Source organism: Nilaparvata lugens, chromosome 14, assembly GCF_014356525.2.
Source record: "Nilaparvata lugens isolate BPH chromosome 14, ASM1435652v1, whole genome shotgun sequence".
Taxonomy (NCBI): domain Eukaryota; kingdom Metazoa; phylum Arthropoda; class Insecta; order Hemiptera; family Delphacidae; genus Nilaparvata; species Nilaparvata lugens.
In genome coordinates, this window is record NC_052517.1 from 12,185,072 (window position 1) to 12,209,042 (window position 23,971).

A 23,971-nucleotide genomic window follows, 5' to 3' on the forward strand; every position below is an offset into this window, starting at 1 on the left:
TTTGCCACATCTATACCCTTCTAGAGTGTTCTACTGTTATATAGAATGGTGTGTTGCAGCTGGTTTTAGTCAGTTGAGGAACTACAGTGGAATCGTTTGTTACTTCTCATTGTGACAGACAAGTGTTAGAGTTGTATAGACTTCTGCAGTTGTTCATACAGTTAATATTCTTGGTGACAGGTATCCTTATACAACTATTCATACTTGTTAGTGACTTAATGTATGCTTGTGATATTTCTGTGTAATTCATTAGGTAGTTCATCAGTCTATAGCTGTGTCTAGTGTTTCATCGTCTAATAGCTTCAAGTGTTTTATTAGTGCAGATATGCGCAACAATTGGTGTCAGAAGTGGAATGTTATTATTGTTTGAGGCAATCTTTTGAACGTTTATTTTTGAGTGTGAACTTTTATTTTCAAATATCATAATATCTGAGTGTGAACTCCCTGATTGATTAGGTAGTTATCATTCTATATTTGTGTCCAGTTCTGTGTTATGATTTACTTTAAGTAATAGAGCTGAACAGTATGAATCACTTCAAATGTGTTATCAGTGTAGAAACCCACAACAATATGTTCCTGAAAGTATGAGAATCTAGCAAGCTCCACTGGTTATTTGATTGGTGTAATTATTTATGAATCGAATTGATAATTTTGAAATGTTTCACTGACCTTCTCTGCTGTTGTGTCTCCAGTTTTTATACAAGTCCACTTTTGATTAATACAATCTCCAAGATATTCTTTGGTCTTTGCATAATTAATTTCCATACTATTATTGACCAAACTTTTCCCATCTTGGAATATTTCAAAATATGGTCTTATTATTCTCATCCAATAGAAACTGGAGCCGGGCGTGCACCTTGAAAAAATGTATAGCCAAATTGAATCTCTTCTTCAGAATTCAGTCTTACCAATTCCAACACCACTGGAGGAACTCTATAATGGAGACAAATAATCCACTTGAAATTTTCAGTCCAGGTATTGATCAGGTTTGAAATTATTTAAAAATTAGAGTTCATGAATAATTATCTTTTGAATACTAGAAAAAAATGAATCAATTTAGTGGATAATTATTACTAAACGAAAATCGAAAATGAATGCTGTGAATCACCCAGAAAATTACTAGCTGTGATTCACAGCATTTAATTTGGGTTCTCATATAATAATAATAATTATTATTATCACACATTTATCATCATCATTTGGAAAAATGCAATTTTTCATTGATTTCCATCTGTAGTTAATTTCGTGACAGCCTTGCTGTCCCTTTGAGAAATAAATTGTACAAATGTTAGAATTTCACTTATTTGAAAAAGATTGATTCAAATGAGAACATTAAAATTTCTTATCAGGATAATCCATATTTGCATTGGAGTCTCCAGCATTTTTGAATAAATCTCCAAATCACTCATACCTTGCCAATTGAAAGTCATTTTGCCAGAGAAACTGATGGAAATTTTGTTCAATGATAACTAGTAGTTCTGTAAACAAAGTACGAGGGTTATCTCAAAAGTAAAGACCGTTTTGTTGTAAAAGAATCATTAAAAAAAAATGTTCAAACAAAGTGATACAGAATGAAATACACAACTTACATTAGTGCTCTACATAGTCGCCATATGAATTAAGACATTTGTCATAGCAATTCACTAGATTTAATATACTCTTGTTATATTCTTCTGCCGCTGGTTTATTCAGCCATTGATTCAAGGCATCTTTAAGATTGTCATCACCAGCGAATTGCTTACCTCCCAAAAATTCATTCAATTTGCCAAACGAATGGTAATCTGAAGGTGCTAAATCTGGACTGTAGGGTGAGTGACTGAAAATTTCCCATCCAAATCTGTTCAGTAAATCGAGCGTCTTACCAGCCACATGTGGGCGAGCATTATCGTGCAACAGTATGATGCCATCAGTGAGTCGTCTGCAGCAGCGATTCTGAATGGCACACTGTAACTTGAAGAGTGTTTCACAGTAATATTCTGCATTTACAGTCGCGTGGCATAAAGTCGATCAATATAATGCCAAATCGATCCCAAAATACCATGGCCATCAATTTCCTTCCGAACTGCAGTGGCTTGATCTTTTTTGGTTTCATTGGTGACTGAGGATGACGCCATTCACATGACTGCCATTTTCTTTCTGGCATGTGATAAGAAATCCAGGTTTCATCGCCAATAACTATTGAATTGAGGAATTCATCACCATTTTCTTTGTAGTGCATGAGGAGTTTCAAAATTCCAAAGCAGATCTCATTCAGATTTGTTTGTGACGTTCCCATGATGCATATGGCACCCACCTTCCTCTCCTACAAGGGGCAGTGTTCAGTTACAGCATATCCTTCCTTTCATCTAAAAGGGGCAGTGTTGAGTTATGGCCTATCCTTCCTCTCCTACAAGGGGCAGTGTAAAGCTTCAGCCTATCCTTCCTTCTACCAGAAAGGGGCACTGTTAAGTTATGACCTATCCTTTCTCTCCAACAAGGGGCATCGTGAAGTCACTGCCTATCCTTCCTTTTACCCAGAAGAGGCAGTGTTAAGTTACAGCCTATCCTTTCTCTCCTACAAAGGGCAATGATGAGTTACGACCTATCCTTCCTTTTACCTGAAAGGGGCAGTGTTGAGTTACGGCCTATCCTTTCTCTCCTACAAGGGGCAGTGTCAAGTTACGGCCTTCCCTTCCTTCCACCTAAAAGGGGCGGTGTTAAGTTACAGCCTATCCTCCCTTCTACCTAAAAGGGGCAGTGTTGAGTTACGGCCTATCCTTCCTCTCCTACAAGGGGCAGTGTTAAGTTACAGCCTATCCTCCCTTCTACCTAAAAAGGGCAGTGTTGAGTTACGGCCTATCCTTCCTCTCCTACAAGGGGCAGTGTTAAGTTACGGCCTATCCTTCCTCTCCTACAAGGGGCAGTGTTAAGTTACGGCCTATCCTTCCTTCCTCTCCTACAAGAGGCAGTGTTAAGTTACAGCCTATCCTTCCTTTTACCCAGAAGAGGCAGTGTTAAGTTTAGGCCTATCCTTCCTCTCCTACAAGGGGCAGTGTTGAGTTACGGCCTATCCTTCCTTTCACCCAGAAGGGTAGACTAACTGGGTTTCTCAGACACAAGAATACCATATATCAACAGAATTATTGGGGCTTAAGAATCATCATAGCTCCCCCACCAAAGTTTCAGATGAAACGAGTACCCTGTGTCAAGAACATTCCATTACCTCCTAACTCCCCCGCCATTCCCCATCTGCTGCTAGTCATCTAGGAGCAAAACCTAGGACTTATTCACATATGAGTAGTAAAGGAACTAATCAATGTAATGAATTGGCGCCCAACATGGGGCAAGAGGCAGTGAGAGTGAGACACATAAACTAAACATTAGTGTAGATGGAGCAGCCAGCTATGATTTTCCAGTTGATGATATACCAAATGTAGATAATGGTGCTCAGGAACAAGATCATTCAAGTGATCCAAAAGTAGTAGAATTGATGGTGATGTTGTGAAATCTCTCCATAACAAGAAAACAAAGATATTGTCAAATTTCACTAAAAATGTATTAAGAACTTTAGAACAGAACCAAGGTTTCACATAGTTAACCAATGCATTAACCAATGCATCAGTACAGCTGATGATGCATTGGTTAACTACGTGAAACAATGGTCCTGTTTTAAAGTTTTTAATAAATTTTTAGTGAAATTTGACAATATCTTTGTTTTCTTATCATGATCCAAAAGTGTCATGGATCTATGAACATTCCCTGACTGCTGCTAGTCGTCTAGGAGCAACACCTGAGATTTATTCACGTATGAGTAGTAAAGGTACTAATCAATGTAATGAATTGGCATCCAACGGGGTGAAAGGCAGTGAGAGTGAGACACAGGAACTAAACATGAGTGTAAACGGAGCAGCCAGCAATGATTGGCCAGTTGATGATATACCAAATGTAGATAATGGTGCTCAGAAACAAGATTATTCAAGTGATCCAAAAGTGTCATGGATCTAGAAACTCTCTAAAGAGGAAGGTGTGAACCTATTAGCTGATTGAGGGATAAGGTCTTCTGGAAAATTAGCAGAGATGAGAAAAATTCTGGTAAACCAGCACAAAAGGATTTCAATGAGCCTCCCAGCATTAAGACATGCAGTGTCAGGAAAGAGGAACCATGAACAAGATATCCTATAGCCTAGAAAAGAGGTGAAACAGTTTGATCTTCATGCAGCTAACCCACCTATGGACCCAGAAGCAGTCTGTGATAAGGTGAGAAGCTGGGAAATTTCTTTCAATAGAGGAAATCATTCTCCTAGTTTTATTGAACGACTAAGAGAGCTCCAACCAGCCTATGGACTGAATGGTAAGCAGCTGTTCGTTCTCTACCCAAACTTCTATCTGGAAAAACTACACTATGGATGAGGAACTGTCAAGACAGATGGACTTTCTGGAACGATTTCCAGGACGACTTTGAAATTCAATATTATCCAGCAACATATGATGAGGATCTGGATGATCAGATAGAACAGAAAGAAGGTGAACTGATTGATGATTATTTTACAGAGGAGCTCTCAACCCTTATCTGGAGAAGAGGAGGCTTCCATGAAGACAACAGAGTCCTACGATCATATTGAAACCTCTTATCAAGATGTAAATATTATATATACATTAGACAGATGAGAAAAATTTAAGAAACACTATGCAACTTATAAAAACAGAAGACTAGAGAAACAATGGAAAACCGAAGATGGCAGAAGAAGATCTTTGACCCAATGTGAAAGAAAGTTCTCCTACAACTGAACTAGCATGCTGGCAATGCTAATTGCTAATTGCTGGAAAGATAATTGTCCGGAAAACTCTCTATGTAAGCAGTGTGGAAATCATGCTCTTAACTGTAGCTATAGTAGCACAAGGACAAATAAGACAAATGAGGAAGCAGCATTGATAAAAAAACATCAAGACCATAATAATCACAGAAGACTCACCTAATGATAACAGGCTTTTTGTAACAACCCTTATTGCAGGAGTCAAATGTCGAACTTTGTTAGATACCAGATCTGAATCAAATCACATTAACATGGAATTCTTTGCTGTGTAAAAAGAAAGGAGACCAGTATGAGTTGATCCAGCTCAACACCAAGCCATCGTTGCTAATGTATCAATAGCACAATTAGGAGGGAAGATCACAACCAGGATAACTATTCATGAAATAACAGTCCCACTGATAGCAACAGTTATGGAAGGGTTGGGACCCAATCTCTTACTAGGCATGGAATTCATGTGCGAACATAAGGTCAACAAACAGACTACTTCCAAATATGTTGAATGGGACCCCACAACAAGCTCAAAGACATGTGTGTCCAAAAATTCCATGCCATTGAAGGTTTGACCAGATAAGGCAAAATCGATTGCAACCGTAAAAAAGGTTGAAGAGAGAAGGAAAACTAGAGAACAATGGATTTTCACACATGTCAATTTGCAAGGTGTTGAAGTAAATGCACTAATTGATACTGAGACCGAATTTTCCTGTGTCAAAAGAGTTGTAGTAGATATATAATGGCGGTTCTGGCGCACCTGTGCCAGACTTCCCCACTGGTTCTGGCACACCAAAAAAAAAACCTAACCTGACCCAACCTAACCTAACAAACTTCAGCTCACATAACCTCAAGGTCAAGGTGAAGGTCAAGGTCAAGGTCAAGGTCAAATTTCGAAAACTTAGGAAAATTTCGAAAAAAAATTAATAGTAAAAATCAAAAATAAATAAATAAAACAAATAAATAATTCCAACCTAACCTCAAGGTCAAGGTCAAGGTCAAGGTAAAATTTTCAAAAACTTAGAAAAAAACTAAGAAAAAAATATTAATAAAATTTAATGATGAAAAATCAAAAATTAATAAGTAAAAATAAATCAGAAGGCCTCCCACTCACTCTGCAGTGTGTATATAGTGTGCACAACAGTGGGAGGACCATCAGTGTTCAGTCAAGAGTCATACAAGACACATCTTCCAGGTTCAGTTCTAGGACCCAACGTTTTAGCATATTGCAGCACAGCCACACACCTCTCTTTGTCGAAAAGTATCCTAGGACACACCACAACCATTCTGATCTTCAATAAAATAGAATATGTTTAATAAGAGTAGCAATGAATTGCTGATTCTTATTCCTCAAATCCTCTTTACCCACATTTAGTAATGTAAGAAGAAGTCATCACTGTATAGAATATACTAGGACCGTGAATATTCAAACATGTATGTAAAGCATGTATGCTTTCAAGAGTCTCAGATATGAATTCTAGAGTGTGATCAAATCATTGCATCACAAGGGATATATTTTCCCAGTTATATTTCCAAGAACAGCATCTAATAGTATTCAGTTAATGTTCAGTAACTGTTCAGTCACTGTTCATTCACTGTTCAGTTACTGTTCAGTCACTGTTCAGTCACTGTTCAGTTATTGTTCAGTCACTTCTCAGTCACTGTTCAGTGTTCAGTCAGTTTTCAGTCACTGTTCAGTCTCTGTTTAGTCAGTGTTTACTCACAGCTCACTAGAAGCTGCAAGGAAGCAGGTGATGTTTGGTACCAGGAAGCATAAAATCATGATGCTGGTTCAAAAGAAAAAAGCATTAAGCAATGCTGATGGGAAGATACATATATAAGATGATGGAGTTCATACTTTATCATTTAAACATCATTCTCTTTTTTGTAAAAGAGCAATGATGATGATGATGATAATGATTAAAAAGTTGATGAATCATCTGCAAAAAAGCTATGCCAGAGTGATAATGAGTAATAGCCATCATTAGAGAACTGAAAATTATATAGATAAAATGATCTCATACAGAATGTACTTTTTTAAAATGACATACTGATAAGAATTAATAATTTCTAGAACATTATGTCAATGCTATTGAACTAATAAGAGCATTGCTACATCCATAGATTTGTGCAACGTGTGTTCTGCAGAATGATTCTAGACGGTGTCAGCAGGAAATCTTGTCACATGGACTTCTGCCCTAAATGGCATGAACAGGAAGAAACATGCAAAAATACTGAAGAAGATGAGTCATCCAAAAGGAAGTATAAAACAATGAGGTGCCAGCTATCAATCATCATTCTACAATCATGACAGCTACAAGCATTCACCAAGCAGCACTCTATCTTGTGCTAGCACTCATTGTCAGCATATTGGATCCGAAGTACAGGACACAGGAGTTTCTCACATCAAGGGAGAACGGTCTGGATACATCAAACACCATCATATGCAACAGTGCCTGCTAACATCTGAGATTCTCACTCTATGTGGTAATCCATCAAAATGTACAGTGATGTCAGAGACTGGTACATGAATATAGCCAGGGAACAAGCTGTGGTGGGGGCTTCCTGCAAACGAGTCCACTGCGCATACAATCTGTACACCTGTCTTCACTACACATTCACTTTGCTAGACTTTCTGAGAGCGGTTGTTGCAAGGTCAGACGAGGTCTGTGCACTGTACTGTGAAGAACGAGCATCCATTGTTAGTACTAATCCAGTGAGTACTGCGACTGCTACAACAACTCTTGCTGCTAGCACCACAACTACTGTTGATACTACAACTCCTGCTAGTACTACAACCTAAGATAGTACTACTTCAACTAGTACTGCTGCTACTACAACTCCTGCCACTTTGCCAGACCCAGTACCAACATCAGCCTGCAGTGGAGCAAGCAGACATGTGTGAGTGTGGAGACTGTCTACTAGTAACCAGCAACCAATGGATCATACAACCATTCCTAATCTTTGGAGATAAGGTCCTGTCTGAACTGTTTGGAATGGCTCAAAACTTCTTTGAAACATTGACATACATTTTCCATAAGGCTGAAGTGTCAAGCTGCACCGATCTATGCAAGGGAGCAGTCATCTTGAAATTTGTATTCAGCAGAGGATTTTGCGTAATAAGCAATTGACTTGGAGATTTGTATCACTGGATAGTTCTTGATATATGGGACTGAAATATTATCTTTGTGCACTATATATATTTTCATGCATACACTGTTAATAAACATCAGGTAATACCACAATTGTTGTACATTTTATTCCATACAACCTTCAACTTCTAGATTAAGCACAAGGTGTGAGATGAAGCATATTACATCCTATACTGTTAGTCATTCAATACAATAGGAAGCATCCTACCGTGATAAACTTATCTTCTATGGAGGGAGTTGATTAATCATGACTTTCCAGATGCTGAAGGTGATAACCACAGACATTATGGTCTGATTAACTGAGCAACATCCTGTTATGGACATGGAAGTGAATGTGGAAGTGGATGGACGTGTGAAGTGATTCAGAGTCACAGAGGGCTGTTCAGGAGACCTCACTCTACCAATATCTAACTACAGTGCTGCTTTTCAGGATACAGTACAAACTGATGAAGTATGCAGAATTTCAGAATGAGAGGGAAGGTTGGCAGAGGTCTATTGGGATACCACAAAATATAGAAGAGAATTTTCAATGACTCATATATATATTCTGTTCTGTAATGGGAAATGAATGTATTTGGGGGGAATAGAAATTTTGTTTTCTCTTTTCTACCCACTAGTGAAGTGTTCAGACTTCTCTGGCTCTGTTCATACTGACCTTCAATACTTACCTTCACTGCCTTGGATTCGAACCTGGAACCTCCGACTTGGAAAGCTGTCATGCAAACCACTACACCATAGAGGATTCATGTTTGAAGACTCAAATTATATGGAATGAGATACTTCTTCCCATATTCTAGTACTAATGATGAAGAGGATTTGAGAAGTGAGTAATGATGGGGTGACATCATCATAGAACTGTTGAGACAGGAAAAGTTATCCCCACCACCACTTTTCTCTGTTTGGTTATCAGCTGAGAGGTATCATAGGAATGATTATTATACAAGAGAAGAGAAGCTGTTTCATTTGTATAAATTCTTTTCAATAATTGAGATTTGATAATAAATACTATATACTTGCACATTTTCATTATTATTAACAACTTCATTATCACTTGACTACTATGATGTCATACAGACCAGTTAGAACATGAAAACTTTCCTGTTGAGTCATAGTTGTTCTATTGAAAAAAGTTATCTCAACAAGAGATATCCATCATGGTGTAACGGTTCACAAACAATTACACCTACACTCCACTCACCTACATTCCTTAACCAAACATCTTACATCCCTATATATAGACAATGAAGATTCGAACCCAGGTCCTCATGAATAATTCAAACCTGAGTCCTCTAGAATGGAAAGCAGAAGTGCTAACCTCTACACCACGGTGGATATCTATTTACTTGTTGTTTATTATGTATATTTTAACAACTATATCCAAGCTCATTGCAGCTTCTAGTGAGCTGTAAGTGAACACTGACTGAACAGTGACTGAACAGTGACTGAACAGTGAATGAACAGTGACTGAACAGTAACTGAACAGTGACTGAACAGTAACTGAACAGTGACTGAACAGTGACTGAACAGTGACTGAAAAGTAACTGGACACTGACTGAATACTATTGGATGTTGTTCTGGGAAATATAACTGGGAAAATATATACTTTGTGATACAGTGATCACACTCTAGAATTCATATCTGAGACTCTTGAAAGCATACATGCAGAGCAGAGGATATCTCGTTACTGTTTGAATATTCAAGCTCCTTGTATATTCTATAGAATGATCACATCTCCTTACATTACAAAATGTGGGTGAAGAGGATTTGAGGAATAAGAATCAGCAAAACACTGCTACTTTTAATGAACATATACTATTTCATTGGAGATCAAAACGGCAGTGGTGTGTCCTAGGATACTTTTTCACAAAAAGAAGTGTGTGGCTGTGCTGCAATGTGCTCAAACATTGGGTCCTAGAACTCAACCTGGGAGATGCATCTTGTATGGCTCTTGACTGAACACTGATGGTCCTCTCACTGTTGTGCACACTATATACACACTCCAGAGTGAGTGAGAGGCCTTCTGATTTATTTTTATCTATTTTTGATTTTCCATTATCACATTTTTTCATTTTCTCATTTATTTTGATATTTTATCAAATTTCATTAATTCTTTTTTCAAATTTTTGAAAATTTGACCTTGACCTTGACCTTGACCTTTTTCCTTGACCTTGACTTTGACCTCGACCTTGACCTTGAGGTTTGGTTAGGTTAGGTTTGTTGGGTTAGGTTAGGTTGAGTTGGGTCGTTTTTTCTTTGTGTCAGAACCTGTGGGGAACTCTGGCGCAGGTATGCCAGAGCTGTCATAATATATCTACTAGTTGTGTCAATAGTCAAACAAGGCAGGGAAGAATAAGAGGAAAATGATCTCCCATCATCCCCTACTTGTCAATGGCATATGACTGCAAAATGAGCAGGAATTACACTTATCAGCTGTCATTTGCAGCGGGAAACAATTTCTTTGAGTAGCTGTAATAGCTAATCTTTCTACTGATATGATTTGAGGGGCAGCCCATCTCACAAAGATGTGAGCTCAACTAGATATACAGAGGAGACGTATGGTGCTTCCTGTAATGTAATTCCAAGGTGATATGGAGTAAGAGTCTGAAAAACATTATTCTAAATACAAAGAAATGTCTAGGTTTTCTACCACAATAGCATGGTCCATGATATTGAAAATATCTTCAAATGTTCTATTGAAGGCTGTGGGGCATGCATTTATTAGGTGGTCGATGTTCTGCACAGCAGCACCACAGTCACAAGCTGGAGAATCAATGCATCCCCATTTGTGTAACAGGTCAGTGCATCTGCCATGCCCAGTAATTAAGCGATCTCGACAAAGCCAGTAGTGGCATGATAGCTCAAAAACATTGAGTCTTAGTGTTGGATCCTCAGGCTTGAAAGGTGCTCTCAAAATACATTTCTCCCACTTTCTTTCTCTCTCGACAAAGCCAGTAGTGGCATGGTAGCTCAAAAACATTGAGTCTTAGTGTTGGATCCTCAGGCTTGAAAGGTGCTCACAAAATACATTTCTCCCACTCTCTTTTCCAGTTGCCTGATTCACTGAATGAGGAGTCTGATAGCTCTTTAGCTAACTGCCAAGGGGGCTTTCTTGAAGGAAGTCTTCCTGTGTGTGCTTCTATATATTGATGAATGGGGAGATGTGGTTTTCCCTGCAGAGTTGACCATGTTCTCAGTAGAGCACTCATTCTTCTTATGTGTGAGGGGTCAATGTTGCATAGAACCGGCAGCTATTCCACTGGAGTAGACTTCAAGGTACCAGTTATTATATGCATTGTCCTGCGCAGCTGAGTGTCAACTTTGTTGGTATGGCTACTCTTAGCCCATACTGCACTGTAATATTCACCAGGTGCATAGACAAGTGATAGGGCACTAGTGCGCAACACATTTGCAGAAGAACCACAAGTAGTGCCAGCTAGCCTGCTAATCAGGTTGTTTCTTGTCTGGAGTTTTTGAGCAGCCTTCTCTAGATGTTCATTGGAAGTGAGGGTCCGGTCTAGTGTCACACCAAGATATTTGGGAGATTCCTCTCACTCAAGCAACTGCCCCCTGAAATGGATCTTTGGCATATAACGGGCATGCCTGTTGCTCAGATGGAATGGTGTTATAACTGTTTTGTCAGGATTGGATTTTAGCCTCTATTCCTCAAAAAACTTATCCAGCCTAGCAAAGTCTCCAGTTGAATTCAGTTTAGCTCCACCAAATCTACTTCTTCCAGGAAGGAGTGCTATATCATCTGCATGAGTGAACACCTGGTACTTCAACTTAGGCAGATCAGCTATGTATGAGTTGAATAATATTAGTGCCAGTACAGAGCCTTGTGGTAATCTATCTGAAAGCCTTCTCCAGCTACTTTTGCTTCCTGAAGAGAACACCTTGATGTACCAGTTGCTGAGGATTTCACCAATGATGTTAATCATTTCGAGGCTTGGGACAATTCTTGAGATTTTGAGATTCAGGCACAGTTGTATTCGTTCTAGCTCGAAGTTTTTCTCCAAGTAACATCTTCACCATCTTCCCATAGAAGCTAGAAACGCCTCCACATGGTGTGCCTGGATACCCGAATGCAGGATGGAGACCAGCATTTGGGGAACTAAATTGATTACAAGCCCACCATAGTGTACAGGCAAGAACAACTGCCACTGGGATGTTTTGAACACCTTCCTATTTTAATCTTAAGATAGATCCTCGAGACTTCTTGGCAGGAGTGTTGGTGATGGTTTTTGGTTGGCAGTGATCCACTATATACTGAATGAGAAACTTCCATACTGCACAGAGTTAAGGAATAGGATTGTTTGCATCACACATTTTTCATTACAAAGAGCAATCATTTATGCCAGCCAATCAAACACCAAACTTGGCAGAAGGTGCAATCATGATTGAAACAAATGATTAAATTAATACTTTAATTTAATGCTGGGGCACTTCTCATGCACTTGATTTCCAGACTCTGACACTTAGCTGATGTGTTGTACAGGTGAGTGTATATAGTGTATAGTATCTTGCTCATTCTCTTCTGCTTCTTCTTCAACTACTTCCTCTGCATGGGGAGAAAATAGTTAAATATCCTTCACGTGGACGATAACTGTGCGATCTGTTTTGGTTTTCAATTGTACCACAGATGGGCTCATCATTTATAATACAACATGTGGTCCAGAAAACTTGGGTGCAAGTTTCGCTGCAAATTGATCTGATCCAGAGGAGAGATGATATTCATGCTTACATACTAATTGACCAGGTGAAAGTTTCAGTGGGTGTCTGAGTATGTTATAGTATCGTTTTGCATTATTATATGCTTCATTCAGATTATCAAGGACCAAATGTCGAATTTGGGACAACATTCTAAGCCTTTGATGATGTGTCGTGGAGCTTCCTAAATCAGATTCGTCGCATGGGTTCCCATCATTATTGAATGTCGAGCAGCTCATAATTTGTAACCAAAATTCAAATATGCTTGTGAATGTTTTGTCCCTTGATGTGAGGCTGTATTTATTGCAAAACAGAATTCGTTTATGAATACGTCCCAATTTGTGTGATTCTTGTTCACATACAGCCTTATCATTGTTTTCAATACATGATTAATTTGTTCAGTCTGAGTACAGCTTGGGCTATATGGGGGTGTAAGAAACTGGGTTATTGCCGTCTCCATACAGAAAGATTGGGATGTTTTACTCGTATAATGTGTACCATTATTACTAATGAGTACTTTGGGTATGCCAAATCTATTTAGAATCAATACATGAAGAGCATGAATTACAGTGAAGCTACTTCTTGTTGATGGATACTTTGGAGCATACTTACTCCTGTTCGATGGGAGCTTCTGGAGCATACTTACTCCTAGAATAATGTCCCAGAAGCCCCTTTTCATACTACTTCCTTCCTTTAATCCAAAAGGGGCAGTGTTAAGTTATGACCTATCTTCCTTCTCCTACAAGGGGCAGTGTTAAGTTACAACCTATCCTTTCTTTTACCTGAAAGGAGCAGTGTTAAGTTATGGCCTATCCTTCCTCTAACCTGAAAAGGGCAGTGTTAAATTATGGCCAATCATTCCTCTCCTTCAAAGGGCAGTGTTGAGTTACGGCCTATCCTAACTCTCCTACAAGGGGCAGTGTTGAGCTACGGCCCATTCTTTCTCTCACACAAGAGGGACAGTGTTAAGTTATGGCCTATCCTTTTTCTCCTACAATCCTTCAAGGGGCAGTGTCAAGTTACAGCCTATCACTCCTTCCACCTGAAAAGGGGCAGTGATAAGTAATACCCTATCCTTCCTTTTACCTAAAAGGGGCAGTGTTGAATTATGGCCAATCCTTCCTCTCCTACAAGGGACAGTGTTAAGTTACAGCCAATCCTTCCTCTCCTACAAGGGGCACTGTTGAGCTACAGCCCATTCTTTCTCTCACACAAGAGGGACAGTGTTGAGTAATGGCCCATCCTTCCTCTCCTACAAGGGGCAGTGTTGAGTTACGATATCCCCCTTCCCTTTACCTAAAAGGGGCAGTGTTGGTTTAGGGCCTATCATTCCTTTCACCTGAAAGGGGCAGTGTTGGTTAGGGCCTATCATTCCTTTCACCTGGAAGGGACAGTGTTGGGTTAGGGCCTATCATTCCTTTCACCTGGAAGGGGCAGTATTGGGTTAGTGCCTATCATTCCTTTCACCTGAAAGGGACAGTGTTGGGTTAGGGCCTATCATTCCTTTCACCTGAAAGGGGCAGTGTTGGGTTAGGGCCTATCATCCCTTTCACCTGAAAGGGGCAGTGTTGGGTTAGGGCCTATCATTCCTTTCACCTGAAAGGGGCAGTGTTGGGTTAGGGCCTATCATCCCTTTCACCTGAAGGGGGCAGTGTTGGGTTAGGGCCTATCATTCCTTCCACCTGAAAGGGGCAGTGTTGGGTTAGGGCCTATCATTCCTTTCACCTGAAAGGGGCAGTGTTGGGTTAGGGCCTATCATTCCTTTCACCTGAAAGGGGCAGTGTTGGGTTAGGGCCTATCATCCTTTCACCTGAAGGGGGCAGTGTTGGGTTAGGGCCTATCATTCCTTCACCTGAAAGGGGCAGTGTTGGGTTAGGGCCTATCATTCCTTTCACCTGAAAGGGGCAGTGTTGGGTAGGGCCTATCATTCTTTCACCTGAAAGGGACAGTGTTGGGTTAGGGCCTATCATTCCTTTCACCTGAAAGGGGCAGTGTTGGGTTAGGGCCTATCATCCCTTTCACCTGAAAGGGGCAGTGTTGGGTTAGGGCCTATCATTCCTTTCACCTGAAAGGGGCAGTGTTGGGTTAGGGCCTATCATCCCTTTCACCTGAAGGGGGCAGTGTTGGGTTAGGGCCTATCATTCCTTCCACCTGAAAGGGGCAGTGTTGGGTTAGGGCCTATCATTCCTTTCACCTGAAAGGGACAGTGTCGGGTTAGGGCCTATCATTTCTTTCACCTGAAAGGGGCAGTTTTGGGTTAGGGCTATCATTCCTTCCACCTGAAAGGGGCAGTGTTGGGTTAGGGCCTATCATTCCTTCCACCTGAAAGGGGCAGTGTTGGGTTAGGGCCTATCATTCCTTCCACCTGAAAGGGGCAGTGTTGGGTTAGGGCCTATCATTCCTTTCACCTGAAAGGGACAGTGCTAAGTCATGGCCTATTCTTCCTCTCCTACAAAGGGCAGTGTTGAGTAACGACCTATCCTTCCTTTTACCTAAAAGAGGCAGTGTTAAGTTGGGGCCTATCCTACCTTTTTACCTGAAAGGGACAGTGTAAAGTTATAGCCTATTCCTCCTCTCCCACAAGGGGCGGTGTTGTGTAACAGTGTCACACTTAAGAAATGTTTGTGTGAACAGTGTTATTGATTCATCACTTGAAAGAATCCAGCCCGACCACTTCTAACCTAGGGAAAGGGGTCTAATCAATCTAAAATACACTGACGCTCATTTGGTGGATAAATTACCAATATATTAAGAAAAAATTATTATGAACAAGACAATACATGATTTTCAACAGTCGTTGACCACTACTTAATAATTTTCAAAACCTGAAAATGACAATCTCAAAAGAAAGAATCTAGGAGATCCAGGGATATCCAATACGTAACTGAAATCCCCAAAAGATCAACATTGATCTTGAATACAAGGAAAATAATCCAAAACAGATTATAAGCAAGTCCACCCAAGTATTACTCAATATCCAATAAAAGAATTAATGCAAGTTCAAAAATAAAAGAAAAAGAAATTACTATTCAAGGGCTACTTGGATTACCTAAGATTCAAATACAAATCAGTGAATTAGTGATTAGGTTGCAGTCCAATTCGTTCATCTAACATCACCCCAGTAGTGTTGCGGTCAAGTGTTCCTCAAATACACTGCTCGATCATTTCCGACTCAACACGGACAGTGAAAGGAATACAATAATTCATTATCGAGAACAAACTATTATATTCCCAACCTGACAAGGATAAACGAATAACTTCCCCCACTATTCGCCGATTGTTCCAGTTTGGTAGAAAAATTGGAGATGTATTACCTCGATTCGGCGAACTTTCCAATTGGGAGTAACAAACTCTGGTAGTTCAACAGCATTCGGGAAAATTAGATGGTTATGCCATTGTACAGCCGTGGTCCAACAGATCGTCCGTGACGTCAGAATCAGAATGTCGCCCAGCTCGTGGAGTGTCGGACAGTACGCCGAGAACGTGAATCCCCATGTCGTGGACCGCTTTTGCAGATTTAATAAACAAGTAACAGACGCGTTTGGTTAGCTTGGCTTGTACAAAAGTCAAACGTTAGCAAAGACGAGCATTTACTCCAATGAGACATAAATTAATAGCTAGGTGAACGGGATAATTTGGTAAATGAGTTAGGCATGTTAAAATGCCAAAAATATAAATACTAAAAGAAAGAAAAACTGTTCTTTAACAACACAAATAGCTACATTGGTTAGAGTTCAAAAACCCAAGCCAAAACAGACGCCAGCTATATCTTTTCCAAACAAGGAACGGAGCTACTTAGATTGCCTGGAAGGTAGACAGCCAGCGCCCTCTACCACTTTGTTAAACCAAACTTTATTGGATAAAGCAGTAAAAGGGAATTTATTTACCAATCAAATGATGGGCAATAAAACAGTTGAAACAATGGATTTGATAGGTTTATTTAGTTGGAGCGAAACCTCAACTACCAACCAATGCAGTCGGCAAGGCAGACTGGCAACAAATTTAAAGAAAATTTCCCACAAAGAGTTAAAAGGGAGAAAAACCAGATGGCTTCAGCGGGAACTTTAAATAAATCAACTACCTTGTAATGAGACCATTACATTCACCCCCTCGTTTTGGTGTGAAACACCAGGGAAAATCACAATCCCAGGGTAACTAACTAGATTAAAAAAAATAACCTAAGTTTGTGGTAAATCAAGTCAAATAACCCACCATTTCATGTGCTGCAACAAACTAATAAATTGGTTCCTACCTAGTATTAAGACAAAGAAATGAAAAGCATTCCCCAAGTGCATTACTTGGCAAGAGATATATGACTAAGCTTACATTCTATTCATATATTACACATTTATGTACAACATAATCACGAGGACAAAAATGTTGAGACTATCCCAACCCATGTGGAAGAGTGACAGGATGCAAATAGGATTCCACAGGATACCAGATCATGGGATCCAAAGTTTCCAAAATACTGGATAAAATTCGAAAAGTTTAAATCATGAAGAGAGGTGCTGAAAGCAAAATATTTGGAAGAGGTAAAGGAATAATTGCAAAAGCAAAACAAAGTGGAATGATTGTAAAAGTAAAACCATGTCAAGTTGACAAAACAAAGGAAGCAAAACTTCAAATAAACAAATGTGGAATAGGACGAAGTTCTCAAAGGAATACAACTACTTAAAAGGAGAATTTGTGAGAATCCTGACCTTCCAGGTGGCCAGCCTGTCAATCAGTTTACTCACCAAAGAAATAATTAAGACAGAGATCAATAATAAAAGACGTTAGTCTGGTTTGAAGATTTTTGATTAATCAATTTTAAATATGACAACAAACAGTTGGAAACCCTGAACCAATCTAGCTTTACCTAACAAGTCAAGCAATGACTGAGTGAGCACCGGTTCTCACCGCCATCAACTCAACTTGAAGCAGAAGATTTTAAAAGAAGTGAGAAGCTCCATTCGCACACAAGGGGTTGAGAAAATCTACACAAGCTTCCAAGAGATAAACACCACAAGAAAAATAACATCATTAGCATACTCTGCTGTTCTTGATTCTAGAATAAGACAAAACCAACAATAACTGAAAAGGGTTTAACTTGACCTATGGTAATTTCCAAAGGTACAACTACCTAAGACAAAGTTCACATACCTAACCAACTTGAATTCACAGATGACTCTGTTGGCAGACTAACTAAGGAAAAAAAAAAAAAGATAGTTCTACTATCATAACTTCAAATATCCAAAATGCCTAAGTCTAATATGGAATCAAAACAATTTTATTAGAAAAATAGAACAATTCACTTTGTTCCCAGTATACAATGTCAACACTACCTTTATATACCGTCCACAAGTTAACAACTTTCAGAGCCTTGTGGTGTAAAACTCACCAATTATTATACAAAGACATACCAAATAATTACTAACTAGCACAAGAGCACATACTGCAGTACATCAAATCATTGACTACAACAACAAAATTACAAATCCATGAAGACAATAGGTCCTAGCTCAAATTTTCGAGAAATATAGTTATTAACACAAACAATACACCAAATTCTTCCAAGACTTTATACCTCAAAGTCAATGTCCACAGGAAACAAATTCCTTACTCATAACACAACAATGAAAATGTAGTACACAACCACATCGTCAGACCAACAGCTTAAAGAATAAGCTAATACCCATATATACAAGTATTTATTAGAATAGGAGGGCAGTAAAGATGTCGCGATCATCTATTAATTACCATATTCCCATTACACAAGAATTTCCCAAATAGAAAAAACAAAGTATTCACTGTATTAGAAGCTGTCCAGATACAGTAATGTCTAAAGTTGACATGAATAGAAAGAAGACAAGTCAGCTCTACTGAACAAGTTTCCCCTCACGGATAAGAAACAAGTTATTCAGTGTATTTCTTTAGTTGAGATACATGTGCTTTCTGCATATAGACTCCTGTTTCAGGATCATGCAAAGCTGCAGTAACTGGTGTCAAAAACTTCTTAATCAGATATGGTCCTTTGAACCGATAACTAAGCTTACTCATCACTCTGTTAGCAGCACTAGACAGAACATGTGATTGCACGAGCACTAAATCCCCTATCTGAAATGGGACTGCTACTCGACGTTTGATGTATTGCTCTGCCATTCGGGTATGCGCTTTCAACAAATTTTTCCGCGCTTTACGCCAGATCTGCAAGGTGCCAGGCTCCACGGTTTCAGGAAGTATTTCGTCGATTCCCCACGCATTGGTCAAGGGATGATTGGGAGCATGTCGAAACATGAGAGAGAAAGGTGTGCACCCGGTACTTTCATGTTCAGCTAAGTTGAAAGCTAGGCTTAACCACTCTAGACTATCACTCCATTTGTGTTGAGCCTCCGCATGGAAAGCTATCAAAGCACTCTTCAGGTTTCGATTTACCCGTTCGGACATGTTAGGGGCAGGGTAATATGGTGAAGTAGTGACCTGTTGGATGCCCAGCTGAAAACAGAAGTTCTTGAAAGCATTAGAGGTGAATGCTGGTGCGTTGTCAGTAACCAGACTTTTGGGAACTGAGAAATTCAAGAATATTCCTTTCAATGCTTTAACAATAGAGGCAGTATTTCCCTTCCTCAATGGTATTAACCAACAAAATTTGCTGAAGGAGTCTACACAAGACAAGATTTGAGTATAACCCTCAGGAGTTCTAATTAGAGGACCCACCAGATCACAATAAAATCGTTCCAGAGGTTTTGTGACCACCTTGGATGAGAGGAACCCAAAATTGTGTTGCCTAGCAGGTTTGCTTTTCTCACACACATGACATGATTTCACTAAGCAACAAATGTCATTTCTGACCCCAGGCCAGAAAAATTTTTCAAGAACCTTGTTTGTGGTTTTGAAAATTCCTAAATGCCCACCTAGAGCACTTTCATGGAAGTATTTGGAAACCAGGGGTATCAAAATCCTGGGTACTACCACCTTTTTGTCATCAGAGTTTCGTGATTTGACAACAAGTACACCCTTACTCAATGAATAAGGAAATTGGTCTTCATTGTTGATTATCTTGTCGATTACCTCTTTACAAAATGCATCATTCTCCTGATGATGTTTGATTTCAGAAAAGACAAGGGGAAAATCCGACAGTTTCAAATTGTTAACAAAACAAAAGAGAGGTTCTATTTCCTGAGCCGGAGGAGACAAATCAAGAGGTTCCTCCTCATCTTGAAACATGCGGGACAAAGAATCAGCACAGACATTTGATTTTCCTGCAACATGCACTGTTTCAAATTGAAACGATAAAATTCTCAATACCCAACGACCAATACGACCACCTTTGGGGTTGTTGAGAACCCAAGACAGAGCAGAATTGTCTGTAAGCAACTTAAACTTGGCATGTTGCAAGTAGACTTTGAACTTCTCCATCCCAAAAATAGCGGCCAAACACTCCAATTCATAGGTGCTGTAACGTGTCTCATTAGGTGTCAACTTCTTGGATGCATATGCAATAGGTTGGAGGATGCCATCTGTTTCCTGCGATAGAATTGCTGCAATCGCTGTTGAACTGGCGTCAGTCTGCAAGACAAACTGTTTGGTGAAGTCGGCAGTTCGTAGTACAGGTGGGTTGGCAATGGCCTTCTTAAGTTTGAGAAAAGCCTCCTGATGAATATCAGTCCACTCAAATTTGACATTTTTCTTCCTCAATGCATTGAGGGGTGCAGCAATCTCAGCAAAATGAGGGATAAACTTGTGATAATATGCACCATCCCAATGAACCGAGCAACTCCTTTTTGATTTTTAGGAGGAGGGAAATCTCGAATACTAGTAGTCCTGCTTGGATCCACAGCTACTCCATGTTCGTTCATTATGTGACCCAGAAAAGAAATTTGGGTTTTCCCAAAGCTAGCCTTGTCAGGATTAACGGTGAATCCAGCTTGCCGCAATTTTGATAGCACAATCCGGATGTGAGACAAATGATCTGAAAAATCTTTTGAATAGATGACAATATCGTCGAGATAATGGAAAACAAATTCATATTTCTCTTCTTCAAACAATTCATCCAGAACACTGGACAAAATTTGTGAACCAACTGCCAGTCCAAATGGCACATGACAGAATCTGTAGGTTGCCCTCATGGTACAAAATGTTGTGTAGTCCCTACTGGACTCATGCAGAGGAACCTGATAATAAGCAGAATTTAATTCCAGTACAGAAAAGAATTTGGCTCCATTGAAGATGTGAAAGGCACTTTCAATGTTAGGAAGAGGCACAGAATCTAACGAGATACGTTTGTTTAGAAATTGATAATCCACCACTAACCGCCATGATTCGCTGTCTGAGTCATTCTTATCTCCTTTGGGTACCAGAAAACATGGACTAGAATAATTGGAAACAGCCTTCTCAATTACTCCGTCCTCCAACATTTTCTTTACCTTTTGATCAACAATCTCCCTTTTGATTGGGCTCAGCTGATATGGAGGGCAACATACAGGCTCAGTTGAGGTCAAACGGATTTTATACTCCAACAAGTTTGTTTTACCCAATCTTTTGAATAATACATCCTGGAAATCACCAAGAACCTCATCTAAACTGGACTGCTCATCCTGTGACAAGGGACTGTTACTATCAAGGACTCCAATAGATGCAATCAGTGGTGACAACAAAGATCTCCACTCCGTGACAAAGTTGAATTTAATCCGTGGTTTGAAGCCAAAGAAATAGGAATTGTTGAAAAGATTAGGAATCAGCTGGGAAAACTTAATAAAATCACACCCTAGAATGACAGGAAAGGCAACATTTTCGGCAATAAAAAATTTGAAATTCCAGGTGAAGTTTTCAATTCTGATTTTTATCGAGACTGACTTACTCAACACAAGAGGGCTTTTATTAGCAGTGGTACAGACAAAATGTTCTTCAGAGAAGACAATGTGGTCACCATTGGCTAACAATTGATCCAGAACAGAAGAAGAAATAATAGATCTAACAGCACCAGAATCAATCAAAGCTGGTGTTTCCAAAGCCCCTAAACCCAAAAAACAAACAATTATAGGCAGGATTTCATTCATGAGTACTCTAGCCTTATGGTTGGCAGGATGCCGCTTATCCAAACGCCTGCTCCTCTGACCATATTTAGAGATAACTCTATTTCTGGGTTTACCCTTGTATCCCTCCAAGTTGGTAAACAATTTGTTTTTGGACTTATAGTTGGAATTTTCATCAAGACAAGCACTGACTAGTCAGGACCTCTTTGATGTACAATCACGTGCAAAGTGACCTACCTTCTTACAATTAAAACAAGTTACCTTTCCACTTCCACCAACTGCGCTTGGTCCAGGCTGCTTGACATCAGGCTTATTGTTGGAGGTACCAGCGTGTTGTTGTGCTGATTTTGACCTACAGTTCATAGCAATGTGACCTCTCTTTCCACATTCATAGCAGGTCCTATCCCGGTGTCCATAAGCCGTAGAGGTCTGCCTGACGCTACCGATTTTCGAACTCTCCACATAGGCTCGCTCATTGTCAGCATAACTCAGGTTCTGTGATAATACACTCATCTCATTTAAAGCTTGAAATGTGGTTGGTATTTCCTGGAAAATAAGACAAGATCTTTCCGCAGGATTCAAGCCTGAACAAATTGTGTGGACTATTTCTGTCTCAGATAAGTTGATTCTGAGCAAACTTGCAGCTTCCCTGATCGAAACAATGTAACTGCAAAGTGGTTCCTGTGAGCTCTGTAAGCGATAAAAACGTTCTCTCTCAATGGCCGATAACAAGCGTTGAGGAATGAAATATTGTAAAATACCTTTGTGAAATTGGTCGAAACTGAAGTTTGAATTGATAGCAAAATTCAAACGTTCCCCTAAAGGCCCTACTGCGAAAGGTTGCAACAGCTGAAATAAATGCAAATTACTTACACCAAATTGGCTTCTAATTTTCAATGCCACTCCCAAGAATTTCAATAAAGTCTCTACTGTCAATCCATCAGTGACAGGTAACTCTTTCAATAAAGACTCAACTGGATTCTGTAATTTGTTGTACAAACTTCCAAAAAAGTGAAGATGCACTTGGGTCTAAACGAGGGACACCTGCGGAAATTGCTGGGTTAAAGTTGAATTGACTAGGTTGCACTGGCATGAATTGATGTGCACCTGCAGGCGGAATGTTCAAGGTCAACCTTGGATTATTTGTCCTGAGAGGAGCACGACCAACTGGCTCAACAGGAATATAAACTTCAGGTCTGCCTACTTTCTGCAAATTTTGTGTTGGAGGCAGCACTAAAGTAGTAGTAGTTGCAGAAGCCTCAGGGGACCGTTGGAGATGACATGGCTGTTGAATACGGCACTGGTGAAGCTCCGCGGCTAGGAGGTCCAGGTTGCCAATTTGACAATGATGTAACTATCCCTAGTATTTTTTCTATACGTTGATCCAAATCTGAAAGCAAGCTCTCTTTCTTTTCAAAACGGGCAAATGTCAACAAGTGGATAATTCTATTTGTGCAGTGGGACACATTGGACATACTTTTGAGGAAAACCTCCTTCCTATTCTCGGCCTCCATGTCCCCACTTAAACTAGCACACCAGCCCTCTATCCATCCTATAATATTGTCTATTTGACTTAATTCAGACTTGGCAGAGTCGTCAGAGTGATTATACCTATGTAACTGTCTTCCCCCCTCCCCATGCTCTTTTCGCACCTCTCTATACTTCTTACGTAGATCATCTACACTCATAGGTTCAATTTCCTCCCCGGGGATTCCCATGGTTCTAAGTTCAAAATGAATCTGAAACTTTACTAAATGATTAGGGTTAATAGCTCGAGCTAACCAACCTCTCATTCCCCCACCTAAAGCTATTTTCTCCTCTATCTCATGTTTTACTTCCCAAAACATACTTGATGGGGACTCTGTGGATTCTGTTCCCTGAACAGTCTGATCCCTTACTTCCCGGGTGGTATCTGAGGGTTGTCCGGACATATTTGGGATGCTGGTTTCCATCTTGTCAAGCTAGAGCAAGCTAGTACAAAAAATTGAAAAGAAAATAAAAATATTAATGGCAAATAGAAAATTTCAAAATCGTTGTGTTTTAAGACCAAGTCTTTAAAGTTCAAATTCAAAGTCACTTCATACCTTGAATTCAATTCATACTCCAAACTCAACTCAGAATCCAACAAAAGGTATGCAACATTGTACAAAATTAGACAAAGTGAAATTATCATGTATAAGATTCTATCTTAAATTTTTTAGATCTTGTAAGGCACATTAACTAACAGTACTGTCAATATTATAAACATTTCCATGCTAATCATCTTCAATACTAAATAACCAATGATGATTGTCTATCTCAATACTCTAAATGA

General features: G+C 39.6%; 1 protein-coding gene across 1 annotated transcript in view; it reads right to left on the bottom strand.

Annotated features, from left to right (window-relative positions):
• Nucleotides 1-23,971, bottom strand: part of LOC111045521 — a 138,955-nt gene that overhangs the window by 52,131 nt on the left and 62,853 nt on the right. Inside the window, exon 9 of the mRNA XM_039441172.1 lies at nucleotides 670-856. Within this exon, the coding sequence (XP_039297106.1) occupies nucleotides 670-856 (187 nt within the window). The remainder of the gene's footprint in view (nucleotides 1-669; nucleotides 857-23,971) is intronic.